Source organism: Callospermophilus lateralis, chromosome 12 (genome assembly GCF_048772815.1).
Source record: "Callospermophilus lateralis isolate mCalLat2 chromosome 12, mCalLat2.hap1, whole genome shotgun sequence".
Taxonomy (NCBI): Eukaryota; Metazoa; Chordata; class Mammalia; order Rodentia; family Sciuridae; genus Callospermophilus; species Callospermophilus lateralis.
In genome coordinates this window covers 85,442,683-85,459,203 of record NC_135316.1, presented here as the reverse complement: position 1 = coordinate 85,459,203, position 16,521 = coordinate 85,442,683, and the positions used below count along the sequence as shown (strand labels likewise).

The 16,521-nt window shown below is 40.6% G+C and overlaps 1 protein-coding gene across 1 annotated transcript in view; it reads left to right on the top strand.

Annotated features, from left to right (window-relative positions):
- B3glct (beta 3-glucosyltransferase) overlaps positions 1–16,521 on the top strand; it is a 120,814-nt gene that overhangs the window by 37,769 nt on the left and 66,524 nt on the right. Inside the window, exon 4 of the mRNA XM_076872348.1 lies at positions 2,965–3,074. Coding sequence (XP_076728463.1) covers positions 2,965–3,074 — 110 coding nt within the window. The remainder of the gene's footprint in view (positions 1–2,964; positions 3,075–16,521) is intronic.

Here is a 16,521-nt window from a genome sequence, read left to right as displayed (position 1 = left end):
ACAGATCTTCTATTCGTTTGAAGATTTTATTATGAAACAATTTGAACACATGAAAAGGCATAAATACGGAGATACTGAATATCCATGTATCTTCCACTTAGATTAAGAAACACAGCACTACTGCTACAGCCAAAGCCTGTTAACCGTTATCCTCACTCATGCAGTTTTTATCATTCTCATATAATCTTTTATACTTTTACATGATATGTATACCTACATATCATATAGATCCACTTTATGTGTATTTCTTGTTCTACATTTGCAAACTGTTGATTTATATAGTTATTCTTATGCAATTTGTTTTTGTCCCCCAGGATTATCTTTTTGGCATTCAGCCACAGTATATGGATTGATACATATCATGCTAGTTAATTTTTACATGTGACTACTTTATGCTCAGAGTGCTAGTTACTTTTTACTGCTATGTAGTATTCTGATTTATATATCTTGTTAGTGGATATTTGGGTTGCTTTCTTTTCTTTTTTTTCCTTTCATACAATGCCACTGTGAACACTCTTTTTATATGTCCTTGTATACACATGAGAGATTTTCAAGGATGATTAATAGGAGTGGAATTTCTGGGTCATGTGCATCTTCAACCTTATTAAATATTGAAAAAAATTATCCCCTGAAGCTCCATTCTTATAAAAATAAATCTTTATGACTTCTATTTTGATATGCCACCTTATATTAATGTTTTAGATATAGTGGATCGAAGATAACATTTCAGTTGAAATGTAAAACACCCCTTTAAGCTTTATCCATGTATTTGGTGCACAGAGCCAAGAAGTTGATTTAAAGTAGATGGAATGGTTATGTTTACCTAAACTCCTAAAGGGAAGGAATTAGGTCATATTCAGTAGGTTGTTCAGCAGTTCCTTTTAAATTTTTTATTGAGTTTTAACCAAGGAACATTTCAGATTATTTTTAGGAACTAGGTGGCTCACTGCGGAGCTATCTGTTGTATGAATATTTGAGTGAGTGAAGAAATGAATGGAACTATTGAACCACACATAAGAACAAAAAGACACAGTGGAATACAATTAAAACCAAATTGGGCCCGGTGGTGACACACATCCCTGTAATCCCAGCTACGTAGGAGGCTGAGGCAGGAGGATCGTGAGTTCAAAGCCAGGCTCAGCAACTTAGTGAGGCCTTAAGCAACTCAGCGAGGCCCTGTTTCTAATAAAATATAAAAAAGGGACAGAATTGTGACTTGGTGGCTAAGCATCCCTGGGTTCAATCCATGGTCCAAAAACAAAACAAACAAAACAAAACAACAAATTAGTGTCCTTGAGCAGAGGTGTTAAGGGGACAAGCTTGTGGTGGGAAGAAGGTCCCTGAATTGGTCTGCTGTACATGTGGCTGGAGGTCACAATATATGTGACATCTTCTTCCTGCCCACACCCTTGTTTGGTGGCAGGGTGATGCCACTGTGGCTGTTTCTATCTATCTGTTCCTGTATTATGAGTTCAGAACCCCAGCGGCCCAATGTGCTTCTTAAGTATATGGCTTGAGCATCTGCCTCTATTGGCAGGACCTCTGGGAATTGCCCCCCCCCCCAGGTGGGCATGACATCCTAGGGTTTTGCTGGCTATTGTAAAAGACTGGACCCTCTTAAAGTGGGCCCTCGCGGGCTGGCAGATGCTGCTGGGGTGTGGTCATAGGTGGGCTTTTGTGTGGCACTTTGGCCAGCGCCTGCGGTTGTTGATGTTTTGCAGCCGTCTTCCTGGGGAGAACCTCTAATCTGGCTAAAGTTCCTTGTGATGTATGGTAGGGATGATTGAGGCATTTATTTACAAATACTTGTGAACTCATGGGACATATGTCTTCACTGTTAAGTGTCACTGTAAAGGGCTCCAGAACATTCTCAAAATGGCATAGTAGTGGTTCATTAGGGCCATGTTATACTTTAGGTATGAACTATCTTCCACAGGCCCCTGTGTTAGTCTTGGTCCCCAGACTATGGTGCCACTGGGAGGTGGTGGGACCTTTGAGAGGTGGAGAAGGAAGGTAGGTCATTGGAGGCATGTCCTTCAAGGGGATAGTCTCTCTTTGTTTCCTGGATGTCATGACGTACTGTGCCACCAGAGGTCCAGAGCAACTGGGGCAAGTGGCCACGGGCTGAAGTTTTCAAAACTATGAGCCCAAATAAATTCTTCCTCCTATAAGTTTGTTATCTCAGGTGTTTTGTCACAATAACAAAAAGATAACATAGACTGCATAACAAAGGGTCCCAGAATGGGTGACTTAATCAGAAATTCATTGTCTCCCAATTCTGGAGGCTGCAAGTGTTGAGGGGCTGGTTTCCTCTGCAGGCTCTGAGGAAGAGTCTGTCCCAGGCCTCTCTCCCTGGATTGTGGATGGTCATCTTCTCCACATGTTTTCACACCATTTGTCTCCACATGTCACCTCAGTGTCCAAATTTTCACTTTTTATAAGGACCCTGATCCTGTTGGATTAGGGCCCACTAACGACCTCATTTAACTTGATTGCCTCTGTAAAGATTCAATGCCATAAGGTCACAGTCTGGGTACTGAGGGTGAGAACTTCAACCTAAGTGTTTTGGGGACATACTTCAACCCATGACAATAGCAGCACAGCGCGGGAGTATGTGGTTGTGGGATTTTCTGTCACTAGGGAAGTGGTTATTCTAGTCACTTTAGAACTTTGGCACATTCTTTTTGACAGATGCAGGAGCACATTCTCCATTTGTCACCACAGCCTTGGTCTAGTACAGTGAGCTTATTTACTTGCTAACTTCTAGGAAGTTCATTTCAGAAACCAGTTTGAAAGGTTTGTCTCCGAAATTTTATATAAATAGATTTCCCCTGCTGAGAGTTCATTGCCTGAAGGATTATTTTGTAGTTGATGCTGGGTTTTCCCCCCCTTACTTATTTTCAAGTTTATTTCAAACCTTGTTTTAAAATACCTGAAATTTTTTTTTTATTTTTTTGGTTCTAGACTTAAAAGAAATTGTATTTGTCATCCAGAGCCAAAGTAATTCTTTTCATGCAAAGAAAGCAGAGCAATTGAAAAAGATCATCTTAAAAGAGGCTGCAAATCTTACACAGGTATGTGGAGATGGTTTGGAGTGTCTGTAATTGTGTATTTCTTCATATATTTTATGTTTTCCCAAACACCAAATCTGTAGAAAATCAATTTTATTTAGATGAGAGTAACTCATCTGACTCATTTGGCTTATTTAATATTGACTCTTTGTTGTTGAAAATGCTCTCCTTAATTCCTAATGCTCAAAGCATCATATACTAAATTATTGTGCATGTGTGTATAATATTTATATATGTGTTTAACCTAGAATTATACAATCGTGTAGGGCTTTGTATGGCTTTGCCATGAAGTCTGATAAAACAAAGTAGAAGAAATGACTTTTTATAGGCAGGACTTAAAATAGAGATAATTAATATTCAGAATTTTGGTAACAAGTTCTAAAGGCAATTTTCATGTTGAAATAACATTTTCATTAATCTTAGTGTGGTGCTCTCTCTGTGAGCCTCTTAATCTGTTTTTTAATTGGATGTCATTAATTGAACTTTGATTTGATTTATAATGTAATATCCCAGAAGGATTATGGAGAGGAAAATCTACACATACAGGTACATTTTAATGACATTTAAAATAGACATGAGCTGAATCTAAAGTTGCTATGAATAATGGTGAGGTTTGACACAAAGGAAGATCTACTTTCTTGTTCAGGAGTCCCCCTTTATTTGTGGGAATGTGTTCCAAGACCCCCAGTGGATGCCTGAAACTGCAAATAGTACCAAATTACATACTATGTTTTCCCTATACATACATATTTAGGATGAAGTTTAGTTTGTAAATTAGGCACAGTAAGAGATTAACAACAAAAACTAACAATAAAATAGAATAATTACAGCAATGCATTGTAATAATATTGTCAGCACCACTGTTGTTTTAAATTGTGCACCATTTTGAGTAGTATGATGAAATCTTGGGCTATTTTGCTTAGTCCTTCCCAGGACATGAACCATCCCTTTGTCCAGTGTGTCCTTGCTGTATATGTTACCTGCTCACTAGTCACTTAATAGTTATTAAGTAAAGTAAGGTTACTTGGACACAAACACTATAATTCTACAGCAGTCAGTCTGATAACTAAGTTGACTGTTGTGACTAGTGGGTGGGTAGCATATAAAGCAAGGATACACTGGACAAAGTGATGATTCATGTCCTAGGAAGGACTCAGGAAGACAGCCCAAGATTTCATCATACTACTCAAAATGGTGCACAATTTAAAACTTCAGGAATTTTTTTTTTTAATGGAGTTTTTCATGTAACATTTTAAAATTGTGGTTGATCTCCAGTAATTTAGATCATAGATAAAGGGGGATTTGTGTATTGCTGTATATGTGCTTTCTTCTTTAACCAAGTGAAAAAAAAAAAAAAACTTCCTTCAGGGCCTTTGCACCAGATTGCTATGGCCTTCAAGACAGTATATTTGTCTGTATTCAAATGCTGTTTCTTGGTTTTCTTAAGAAAGAACTTTTTTGACAAGAGTCATGTATGTTTGACTGATTGCTTTCTTCTCTTGGTGGGGGCTGGAAAATAAAGGGTCAGAAATATCAATGGAGTTAAGCATCCTTAACAATATTTGAGACAAAGACATTGCTGAGAGTAAGGTTTACTGTATCTTGTCTTTAAATGATTGACATAAACTTCAAAAACCTCCCAGCATCCCTACAAGAGCAAGCTCTCTAGGTTGCCCCATTTGGAACATTATAATTTCTCAGGGAGAGAAAAGAATTACATGCTTTTGACAGATTATTGTTTTTGGCAATCAGAGATTAGATGAGCCTCATAGGTTTGAAGTTCATCTTTGTCCGGAAACCTAACTTATAATTTTTTTTTTTTTTTTTTTTAAACTGGGTCTTCCTGATCTCATGAGAGGGGCAGACTTACAGCAACCTTGACTAGCTAAGTTCCATCAGTTCTGGTGGAGGCACTAGGGGGTGGCCAAATGCAGGCTGCTGCCAAGAGAGGAGCACCAGTATCCTGAATAGTCCTTCCGTTGTGTCCAGACAAGCCTGAACCGGATTTAGCTTCACTGGACCTTGGCCACTGACCTAAATTATGTGACCACAATTACACAATATTGGCAGGTCAGTACACAGTTAGGCATCACTCACTCATATATGAATTAAGGGTGCCCTTTTTCCTGTGTGCCTGCCTGTTCTCTGCTCCCAGAAATGCCTTCCATCTTGTAGAGAAAGACTCGTGTGTGGATTATGTGTCATCCCCATGTATTTAACCCACAGGAGTAACTTTTGCCATTAATGTGGGTAATAACATTCTTTGCCAACAAAATCTAGTTGGTGGAATTTACCCCCATACTTTCTTTGCTATTTGTCTACTCTTATTTTTCTTCTTCTTTTGTGTAGATGAGTACACATCATTGACTCTACCTACCTTTCCCCTTCACTCATCTGGGAAGCTTAGTTTACAGGGCACCTTGGAGCAGAACAATGTTCCTGAGACTTGGTCTGCACTGGGGATAAGGCATGAGAGTTCTTTTTGGTGGGAAGTAATAGAAATTATATAAAAAAATTATACAAAGAAAATTCTTTCCTTTTTTTCTCATTAGGACAAAAGAGACTTGGGAGGGTCATTCTAGGGGCTGGATGTGCCTACCCTCCTTTGGAGGCTCTGCAAAAAGTAGGGCCTAGAGGTGCAAGATTGCTGGGTGATTAAAACTGACCATAGACCCTGTGGGAGGGTGGTTAAGGTTCTCATTGAAACAGAACATGACAAATTTGTATTTAGGAATGAAAAATGTGTGTTGGCTGGAGCTTCTTGGTGTCTCCCAGTGTTTTATTTTGTTAGTTTTTTGGTACTGGGGATTGAACCCAGGGCCTCATGCATGCTAAACACATGCTCTACCACTGAGCTTCATTCTCAGCCCCTTCCAGGAGTTTTGAGGCAAGATGGCAGGCAGCTGAGAGGGAGTGGATCCAGCCGAGTGGAGGAAGCCTTCCATGTTTCTTCCCCTTTGCCTGGGTAATTATACCAGAGTTTATTGACTGATGTTTCTGCCCCTGGATCCCAGCATTGTCTCCTGTCACTCAATTCTTTGAGCTTTGCTTCCCAGCAATTTCAAACTTCTTCTGGTCACCTTGCTGTGCCTCTGTGGCTCTGCAGGAGTTGAGCTTATCTTCCTCCATATCCCCAGGAGGCCTTTCTGTGTCCCTTCCTGACCCTCCCTTGCAAAGCACTTTCTCTGTGGTCCCGCTTCTGAATCTTGTACAAATTCTTTTGTGTACTTTTCACTTTGTATTATTGCTTGTTACCATTTTGTCTTTCCTACAAATTTTGAGAGCAGAGAAAAGAATGTGTCTTATTAAGTTTTTGATTTCTCAGAACCAAGCGCAGTGTGTGTACTTAGCCTGAGTTTTCGGTGAATGTTAATTGAATTGCATCCTGAAATTCATTATCTCTTCTTTCCCAGAGCTGCTTTCTTTTCTATTGTAATAGGAGTTCCTTTTCACTTCTCTTCCAGACAGCATAGATACCTTTGGTCATGCGCAGGCACATACATGCACCCAGGTGTACACACACACACACACACACACAGACACACACGCATGCACACACATTGCATTAAGTCACAGGTTCTCTGAAGACAGACGCTTCTTTGGATCTCTTCACAGCACTTTAGACAAAGGAAGTATCCAATATATGGTAGTCAAATTGCAAAAAATTCCCTTGACTTTTTTAACATAGACAACATAAAAATGGTTTAAGGAAGGTAGAAGATTTACTTCCCCTCCCAAACAGCCCAGTCAGTGGTCAGGCTGGGGTAGAAGGCTCTACTCCAGGTTTCTTGCTCCAAGTTTCTTGTCCTTTTCCACCCTGCAGTGTGTGGAGGACAAGGATGAGGACCTTGAAGTTATATATGTCCCTTTTCCTTATGTACCACTGTCCCGAACATAATCAGATAGGCATCCCAAGGCTGGAAATGCAGTGTCTGGTTCAGTGGCCTTGGGTCCAGCCAGAACTCAAGGGGTCTAACCATTAAAAGGAAGATGGTAGGATGGGTCCTGGGGAACAAACTGATGTCTCTGCTAAATTTAGGATTTTGTTTACACTTCAAGGACTCGCCTAGTCTGTAGAAGAATTTATCTATGCATATCTCATCATTCAGTATTTACAGATTTACTATGGGCAAAGTACTGGGAAGATGAAGATCAGGAAGATAAAGTCCAAGAGAGGAGACAGGCCCGTCAGCAGGCAATCTTACAGCAATGTGGGAGTGCTGTGATGGAAGGGTACATAAAAGAGGGGTCCCCATCATGGCTGGGTGGGGAAGTAGGCAGCTAAAGAGGAGATACAGGGCTTAAGGAGGGACTTGTGAGAGCCAAGTCCTGCATATCAGGCTCCAGTTAGGTTGAGGTCAGGGATGGGAGGGGAGGCCAGCAGGTAGGACAGCCAGGTGAGAGGTGTGGAATGTGAGGGCCTGCTGTTCTGAGAAGGTATCAGCTGGGATTCAGCCATGTGGGAAGCCAGCCTGGGAAGGGAGATGGAGACATGGTCACAAGGAACTGTGTGTACCCTGGAGAGCCAGGCCTTACTCAGGGCTTCTTAGGGGGCACCACTGGCATTTTGAGAACCATCCCTTTGATGCGTGAGACGTTTGGTGTCTCTGGCTCCTGGCCTCCTCCAGTTACTGTTACAGCTAGAGTGACCCCTGGTTGAAGCTTCCTGCTAGAGAGGACCGTCGGGAATAGACCTGGTTGGATATGCGTCTTAAGCCCAGTCTCTGTTAACTGTGGGAGGATGGCGGTAGGAGAGCCAAGACCAGGGTAGGGGCTTCATTCTGAGGCCTTCAGATTAGCCTGGGGCAGGGCTGCTCAGGTGCATGGCCCATGCTGCTGGGCCTTCTCCATGGCCAGTGGGGAAGCACTGGATCTGGACAGGGGTGACATAGAGGTTTATGGGCCAGATGGTGGGATTTAGGCATGGGCTGAGGAGAAGGAAGGATTGCTCCCAGCTAGGACTCAGGTGAGGTAGTGCTGCTAGGTGAGGCTGAGGATGGCTCTTTGCAGGTTCAGTGGGCAAAGCTGACTACGTATTTGCAGAGGTCACATCCTCAGCAGTATTGTCAGTGGCCAGAGGCTGGGTATTTGTTTGAAGCTCATGAAAAAGGCTTGGCCAGGAGCTGGTGAACTTGAGCTTTAAAAAATAGCACATAGGGCTGATATCTAGAACTGGAAGGGCAGTGGACCCTAGGGAAGACAGGTGTCTGGGGGCCAGGTAGAGCAAGGGCAGCCCTCTAGAAAGATTGAGGGGTAGACAGAGAGGTGCAGAGAGAAGGGTGAAGTGTTATGCCGGGAACCCCAGGTTCAGTCTTTCAAATAGTGTCCAGTCCTGTGATGTTCTCCAGAGAGGCCTCTTAGGGCATCTCAAGCTGCCCATCTTACGGGGCTTTCTCCTGGGACTAATGCCTGTGCGCTTACCCCAGGAAGCATCACAAAGCGAGTGTGTTGTAGCTGGCTCATGTTGCTGTCATTATTATCTCCATTCTAATCTTTTAATTGTGGTTCAAAAGCACCTATCACAAAATCAACCCCTTACTTAAGTTTGGTAGTGTCAAGTACGTTCAGGTTGGCAACCTATCTTCAGAACTTTTCATCCTGCCACACTGAGGCTCTGAACCCATCAAACAACAACTGCCCATTTCTCTTTCCCACAGCCCTCGACCACCACCATTCTACTTCCTGTCTCTGTGAGTTTGGATGCTCTGGGTCCTTCACATGATGGAGCCATACAGTATTTGCCCTTTAGTAATGGGTTTATTTCACTTAATAATGTCTTCAAGGCTCACTTGTGTTATAATGAACGTCTAAATATCCTTTTAAAAAATGTTAAGTATTATTATTTTATTTTGACAGACTATGTTGTTGCGTACCATGATGGAAAATTTTATCTTCTGACACCAGGTTTCTGGGGTGCCCTTTGGCATTTTTCACGGACTCCCTCATGGTTAACTTGATACTGTGCATCTGTCCTGCCTTTAGACAGCAAACTGCCTTCATATTTCCCATGGCACCTAGTAGAATGTCAAACGTACAGTGTTAGAAACTGTATTTAAATTGATGCATTTTTCTCAGCTTTCAAAACTCAGGAAAAACTTAATTCCTCAAAGAATTTTTCTTATACTTTATTTTATGCTTCTACTCCGTTTTGGTATGTGTGCACTATATTGTCTTTTATTTATATTTACACTTTGCAGCTTGGACAACCTGTTGAGTTAGGGGACTTATATGGCCACTAGGTGGCGATATTGATATTACTTTTAAAGCGGTGTAATTAAGTATTATCATTAACGGACCCCCTCCAACATTTAATTTTTGTGATAGTAAACAGTCTATACTAAAGGGATAAGGAACCCTCCCTCTAATTACAAGATAGTCTGTTGTTATTTCAAAATTCTTTGCTTTCATGGAAGTCAGCTATGAGTACTGAAGGAGTTATCACAAATTTGAGCGCTGGGATTTAATTCATTCAGAATATGCTGAGTGTGCTGTCAAGGCCTAGGTAGTTTCATATTTGGATCAAGTCTTTAGGAAGTTAAAATGGCTAGCAAGATTTTAAAATTTGAAACTATACTTGATACTCCATCATTTTTTTCTCTTTGTAGAGATTTTTATCATGTGATGAAAAGTCTAGTTTAGGGCTGGGACTGTAGCTCAGTGGAAGAGTGCTTGCCTTGCATGTGTGAGGCACTGGGTCTGGTCCTAAGCCCCACATAAAACATAAACAAATAAATAAAGGCATTCTGTCCGGACACAGCTACAATTTTATTATTTTTTTTTAAATTCTAGTTTATTCCATGAATAGCATTTTAGAGACCTAAAAATTGCTGACAGTTAACATAGGACAAGCAGACAATTCTTGGGGGGGGCAATGATGATATATCCTGACCTGGAACCGCATGAAGATAGAGAAACAATATCAACTTGTGAGAAATAAATGCTGAAATGCATAGGTTGGTGGGGGGGGGGGGCGTGCAGTGTCATCTTAAAGAGACAGAATGGCCCCCTAATTGAGGTTTAACTGGGACCTTTTTCAAGAAATTGATATGCTCTTGAGAAAGAATTGACAGCCCAGTCTGCTGTGGAAGCTGGGATAAGGGAAATCTAAGAGGCAGATACTGTCTCTTCCGGGGAGGACCACAGGGTGTGGCAGTGTGTGCTGTACTAATGTGTGAGATGTATGGGGCCCTCCTGTCACGGGGTCCTGAATTAGGAAGCCTTCAGATTGCAAATTTTGGCTTCTCCATAGATTTGCCCACTGTGAGCATTCACCAATGTCACTGGGTGTTGGGTGGGGAGGGGAATCAGTAGTTAATTTTAACCATTTGCATATTTATTTGATAGCTCAAAATATCTATGCCTCCCACAATACCAGATGTCTAGAACTGCTGTTTATTTATTCATTACTCCTGTCAGGTTGCACTTGACTAGAAAGTCTGCCAAAAAATTAAGGTGCAAAAATTTAATGGATTCTGTGATTATGCATCTGCTTCTAGATATTCTCTTTGCTTTGGCAAGTCATTACCTGTGCCTGTTTTGCCTGAAGGTGCTAAAATGCAGTCGTATTATAAACACAAACATTTTTCATCATTACAATGGGAACAAAAAAGACCAAAAAAACAAAAACAAAAAAACCCAAAAAACAGGAGCCTAAACTAACATTCTATCTGAAATTTAAACTGTATTTTTTGTTGTTACAAGAGGGGCGAAATTTTTCCTCATTTTCTGAGATAGTTTGGGTCCTTATAGGTTGTCATTCCCATCTCCATTTTTGAAGCTTGTAATGCAGTATATAGTCACTTTGAAGTGTATATGTTGCATGTTTTTATAATTTTTTCTAATCATTAAGTCAGCAGACTTTATTGACTATTATTCTACATGGAGAAGGCTGTTCTAGATAGCTGTGGTGCAAAGGCTTAAAAAGGAATTTAGAAAGGATATTTCAGTTGTGTGAACTACTTATAAGATGGTATATTTTTTATACCATAAGTGAGGTTTTCTTACATGGAAATTAGAAGTACAGAATAAGTGTACTAACGTATTTAATCAATAATTGGTAATTGAGCATTGGTAGTTGTATTAGGCGCTTTTGTCTTTAGTAAAAGAACACCTGTAGATAATGCACAGGGTCCTTGAGAATTCTGATACATATCTGAAGCCATTTAAGAAGTGTAACATTTTGTAAAAATATGAGTTGATATCATGCTAATTGTGCATGTGAAGCCAGAAAGGATAAAGAGAAGACTTTGGTGAAATCAAAGAAAAGGAAAAATTAGAATATAGTTCTGGAGGGTGAAGACCTGAGTTGCTGTGGAGGTCAACTTTTGGGATGCCTACGGAGACTGGAGTGTGTGCAGCCACCACTTGCCTGGTTTCACACGCGTAATTCACATGATACTAACTCACGTCTTGACACAGTGCTGTACATCTTGGCTTCAAATAGATATCACAATTGTCGAGAGCCTCATGGATTGTCTTCTCAAGTCTTTTTACTATAAAATTTGTGCAGACACCATTTGCATGCACGAAGTATGTGTTTGGAGCCCTAGTGATCCTTTTAGTTTACCATGAAGGAAAAAGAAGGTTGGGGTGTGTGGCTGATGAATAGGGGGTTCCCAAATGTAAGTCTTCAGATAGAGGAAGAGAGATTTTGAAGATGTGCCATTTTTCCCCTGAGTTCTTTTTTTTAAAATTTTATGTTTTTTTTCTTTTTAAAATTTTTGTTCTAATTAGTTATACATGACAGTAGAATGCATTTTGACACATCCAAAATAAATGGAGTATAACTTCTCATTCTTCTGGTGCCTGAGTTCTTCCCCCCCCCCCTCCATTACAGATGACAGGGTAATGTGAAATTTTAAAGATTGATCATTTTAAGAGATATACAGTCAAAAAGCAAATTGGAGGTGAAATCTGTCAGCAGAGTTTGTGGGACACTCTTCTAATAAGTCAGGCACTTGGATTTATTTAGTTTTAAATGTCTATTATGTGAACAGCATCTGTGTGCCAATTATGATTTGACTTCTGTTTTTTGAATGTAACAAAATCCTTCCTGAAGGGATGTTTATGTGTCAGCTCTTATTTTTTGTTACATGAAATGGGAGAAAACAGCTCAGTCTTGGGGGACGACTCTTTGGAGTGTCTTGAATTTTCGTTAGGGTGGAAAGAAAGGCTGTCATCTGAGACTCTTTAGTTTTTCCTTCTATCCTACACTGAAATAACCTTCCCTAGAGCTTCAGAAGTATATGATTCACCTGCCTAAAATCATCAAAACCCATTATTGTTCTCCAAAGGAATTTCACAATAAGATTCAATTGGGAATAATGAAGGGAAGAAAATGAAGGGCTTAATTGTGTTGTTTTGGGTAGGCACTAGTAAAACAGTGATCCAGGCAACCTTTGAAGAATCTGAAATGGGAACTTTAACCTTAGCACAAGTTGAAGGTCGTGTGTGGTCCGGGAATTGTGTGGGGACAGGGAGGTAAGGCCCTGCAGAATGAGGAGTTAGAGGCAGAGGACAGAGTGTGGAATTAAGGTAGGACTGGGGAAATGGGCGGAACCATGGATACATTGTTTCTGTTTTTTTTTTTTTTTAATTTTTATTTTAGTTGTAAATGGACACAATGCCTTTGTTTTATTTATTTATCTTTTTATGTGGTGCTGAAGATTGAACCCAGGACCTCAAATATGCTGGGCAAGCACGCTACCATGAGCTCCAGCTCCAGCCCTATATTTCTGTTTTTTTTAAGGCAATTTGCCAAAAACATAAAATAATTCCAAAAGTGGGAGATGATTAAAAGTTTATTTGTGGGGCGGGGCGTGGGGGGCGGAGGGAAGGCAAGGAATGAGGAACAAATATTAGATGACCTGTTCAGCTTTAGGACAAATGGAGCTAACATAGCTGCTTAGAAACCTCTCCATCCTCCCTACCCCTAAGTATATAACTTTTGAAGGGAACAGACATTTCTAATTTTGTTGCCTTCTATTGCAAGGAAACTCTAATCCTTATTTAAAATCTGGCAGAATCTCAACCTTACAAATAAATTATACTTTTTTTGCTTGTTCGCAGGAAAGTTTTGGAAATCACCATGTTCTGGAGATGAGTTCATCAAGCCTTGGCTCATTAGATCTAAAAAAAAAAAAAAAAAACCAAACCCTAATTTCCATAAAACAAGCCAGGAGAGCTGGCAAAACCTTTAATAGATTAGTGTGAAGAAGCCTGAGAAAGGTGGGCTGGTGCTTTCTATTTTTAGAAATTTGCTTTATTGGAGACGGTGTGAAGTACTTCATTAAAAGGTTAGCTTTGAGAATCATGTATGTGATTTATGGCCTCATCTTTTTGAGGCTGTCATTAAACTTTCCTTTTGAGATGAAAGCAATTGAATGTCTAATTACTTACTAAAAGTCCTTTGCAGGGAGGTACAAATTGTCAGGTGTTACGTAGTCATATTCATAGTTTTTTTTTTTTATTAAACTGGACACTTTATTATATTGCTGTTGAATAAGAATTTGTTCATGTATTCACTTAATAAATATCTGTCAAACATTCACTTTGTGAAAGGGCGTGGGCAGGATGCCCCAGGAGCAAACAGATTGTTTTTACACATTCTTTCACTAAAATAACACGGTTGCTTTACACATATACAACTGGCATTCTTAGAAGCATCTTCTGTACATGTGTTTTTACCTAGTATATTCTGTGCAGCACAGGAAATAGAACATTGCAACTCAAGGTAGGTTTGCCCAGCAATGATGACATCTTTGTGCTATTTGAAAGACCATGTTATGAACTCATGAGTCTATTTTGGCTGCCCAATCTTTGAACCCCTTCCTTATCCTGGAGACCCCCCCTGTGACTCTGAAGGGAGCCAGAGCTTGACTACTAAGGGGGCAAAGGCCAGATGTTGTCTCCCTGAGTGCATAGGGGGAGGCCCTGCGATGGGTCGGCATGGTCAGTTGGATGTTGTCAAGCGGGGTTTTGAATCTGGAGCTAGGGTCCCAAAGAAGAAGGTCACTTTAGAACTCTCTTCTGCTGGTGACACAGGGGCTAGTGGTGACAGTGGGGTCAAGTTAAGAGCCAGAGCATGCAAGTGCGTAGAGGAGACAGTGCTTCATGCAGGTGCAGATGGGACCTTGAGTGTGATGTCCGGCAGAGGTGGCCTCCCTAGGCTGTGGGTCACTGTAGACGGCCACACCCTGTGCCAGGTGCTGGGCATGGCACTTGCCTTCCCTCCAGGATTCCCATTCTCATCAGGGGAACATGCCATTCCAGCAGCTGCACTGCTGCCTACATCCCCGCAGACTTGAGAACACAGGGAGCACACCTCCACCCTGCCTCGAAAGGCAAGCAAGGGTTTATGGCATTTGAACTCAGCCTTGCAAGAGTTAAGAGTCTGCAAGAGTCCTCCCACAGGCAGCTGTGAGAACTCCCATGGATGGAGGCAGTGCACCAGGGGTCTCACCGAATGCGAGTGAGTGCATGAAAGGAAGGAGGATGAGCTCCTCTGGAGAGTTTGAGGAGCTGGGGAAGAATCTAGTTTATGGGGCTGGAGTTGGGAGTGGAGACAGAGTTGGAAAGTGGAGTCAGAATCAAAGCCGACCTTTATTGATTCTCATCAGCATCATTTTTATTTCATGCTCACGTTGTTGCCCTGTTGTCTGCTGTTTCCAAGCATGAGCTCATTTAACTGTGAGTGACTGTTATTCTTCCCAATGTGCAGCGAGGAAGCTGAGACATAGATTAAGTGATTTTCCCATGCTCACATCACTCCTGAGTGGTGGAGCCAGGCCAGCATCTGTTCTGATGGGCTCCAAAGCCTCTTCCCTGCACTGCTGGCGGGGCTGGAATCACCCGCACAGCAGATCAGCCTAGCAGATGTGTGGAAGTGATTTCTTTGTCGGTTAGTAAACTGTGACCTTTCATCCTATCCCTTTACCTGGCTTTATGTCTTTATGGCATTTGTCCCTGACATTTTTCTGGTAGATTTATTTACTTACCATTTGTCTCCTTCGTTAGAACATGAGATCCAGGAGGACAGGGACTCTGTTTTTATCACAACTGTTCACTTTGTCCCTAGAACAATGTCGGCCACATAGTAGCTGCTCAGCAAATATTGTAAAACAGTAGGAGTCTTCACACCATTACCATGTGCAAAGTGTTTGGCCGGTACTAACTTATTTGATTTTGTTATCTCATTAGAAATTGAGATAGAGCCACAGCTGGGTTAAGGAACTTCTTCAACATCACAAGCCTAGAAAAAAAATAAAAGCTAGGATTCATATGCAAGTACTTAATCTTCAGAAATCAGGTCCTTAAATGCTAAGCTTTACTGCTTTTCTGAGAGAATGAATGATTAGTTAAGACAGATTTATTTGAGCCATAAAATGTACTTAGTAGTGTATTTCAAAGTAAATAGTTTGTCAAGTAAAATTTATAAATGAAGTTGCCATATTTTTCTTTTTAGGAAAGGACAATTAATGAGTAAGACAGGGGTCTGGAAAAAGCAAAATAGTACATATATTTTTAAATGTAGACTCAGATTCCTGGAAAGTGTATTATTATAGCATCACTTATAATCTACTGGACCATAAATGAATACTGGATTTTAATGGCTAGTAAATCTGTCTCCAGTATGTTCCAAACAGCATTTTACACATCCCCTTATCTTCATAAGATGTACTTACCTCTTATGGAAGAAACTGTAATAATAAACAGATGTTAATTTTCATCATAATTTATTTGTTAGTTTTAAAAGCTCATTTCAGTGCCTCAGAACTATATGATAGTTGGAATTTGGAATTACAGTTTAACTGGAATTGGTCTTGAAATAGAATTCAGTCTTTTAGAACCTCTGCCTAGTACTTAACAAATGTATTGGCTTTTGCTTTCCAATTTAGCATTCAGTCTGAACGAGACAGTCCATATATCCATATTCTTCTAAGCATAGAGGTTAGATTAAGGTAAGTCCAAATTGCAAATACTAGGAAATTGTCTCCTGACCAAAGGAGAGATCAACAGCTGAATCGTTGAATTCTTTCCAGGCACAGGCAAAAGTGTTTCAAAGTCAATTGTACCAAATAATTAAAGGTATCTATGATATTTTAAATATTCATGTTTTAATCCATTTTCAAACATTGACTTTTTCATTCCTGCAATCAACATTTCATTTGCTTTCCCTTTTCTGTCACCTGCTCACATTTTATCATTTCATTTCTAGCCCCTTCATGCTTGCAACGGTTAGGACATTTTCTCATTATGGGTGGAATTTTGCATCACCTTTTAGATTTGAAATAGTAGCAAGGTCTGATGCTTAGGCATCGTTTAGATTGATATCAGATGATTGCTGCATACAGGAGTGCCTTTACCATCTTCCAGACAGCTCCCGATACTGTGCATAGAACAGTTTCTTACTCTTCCCTTTTTTCTCATTTGAAATCTCTTCATCCCTATC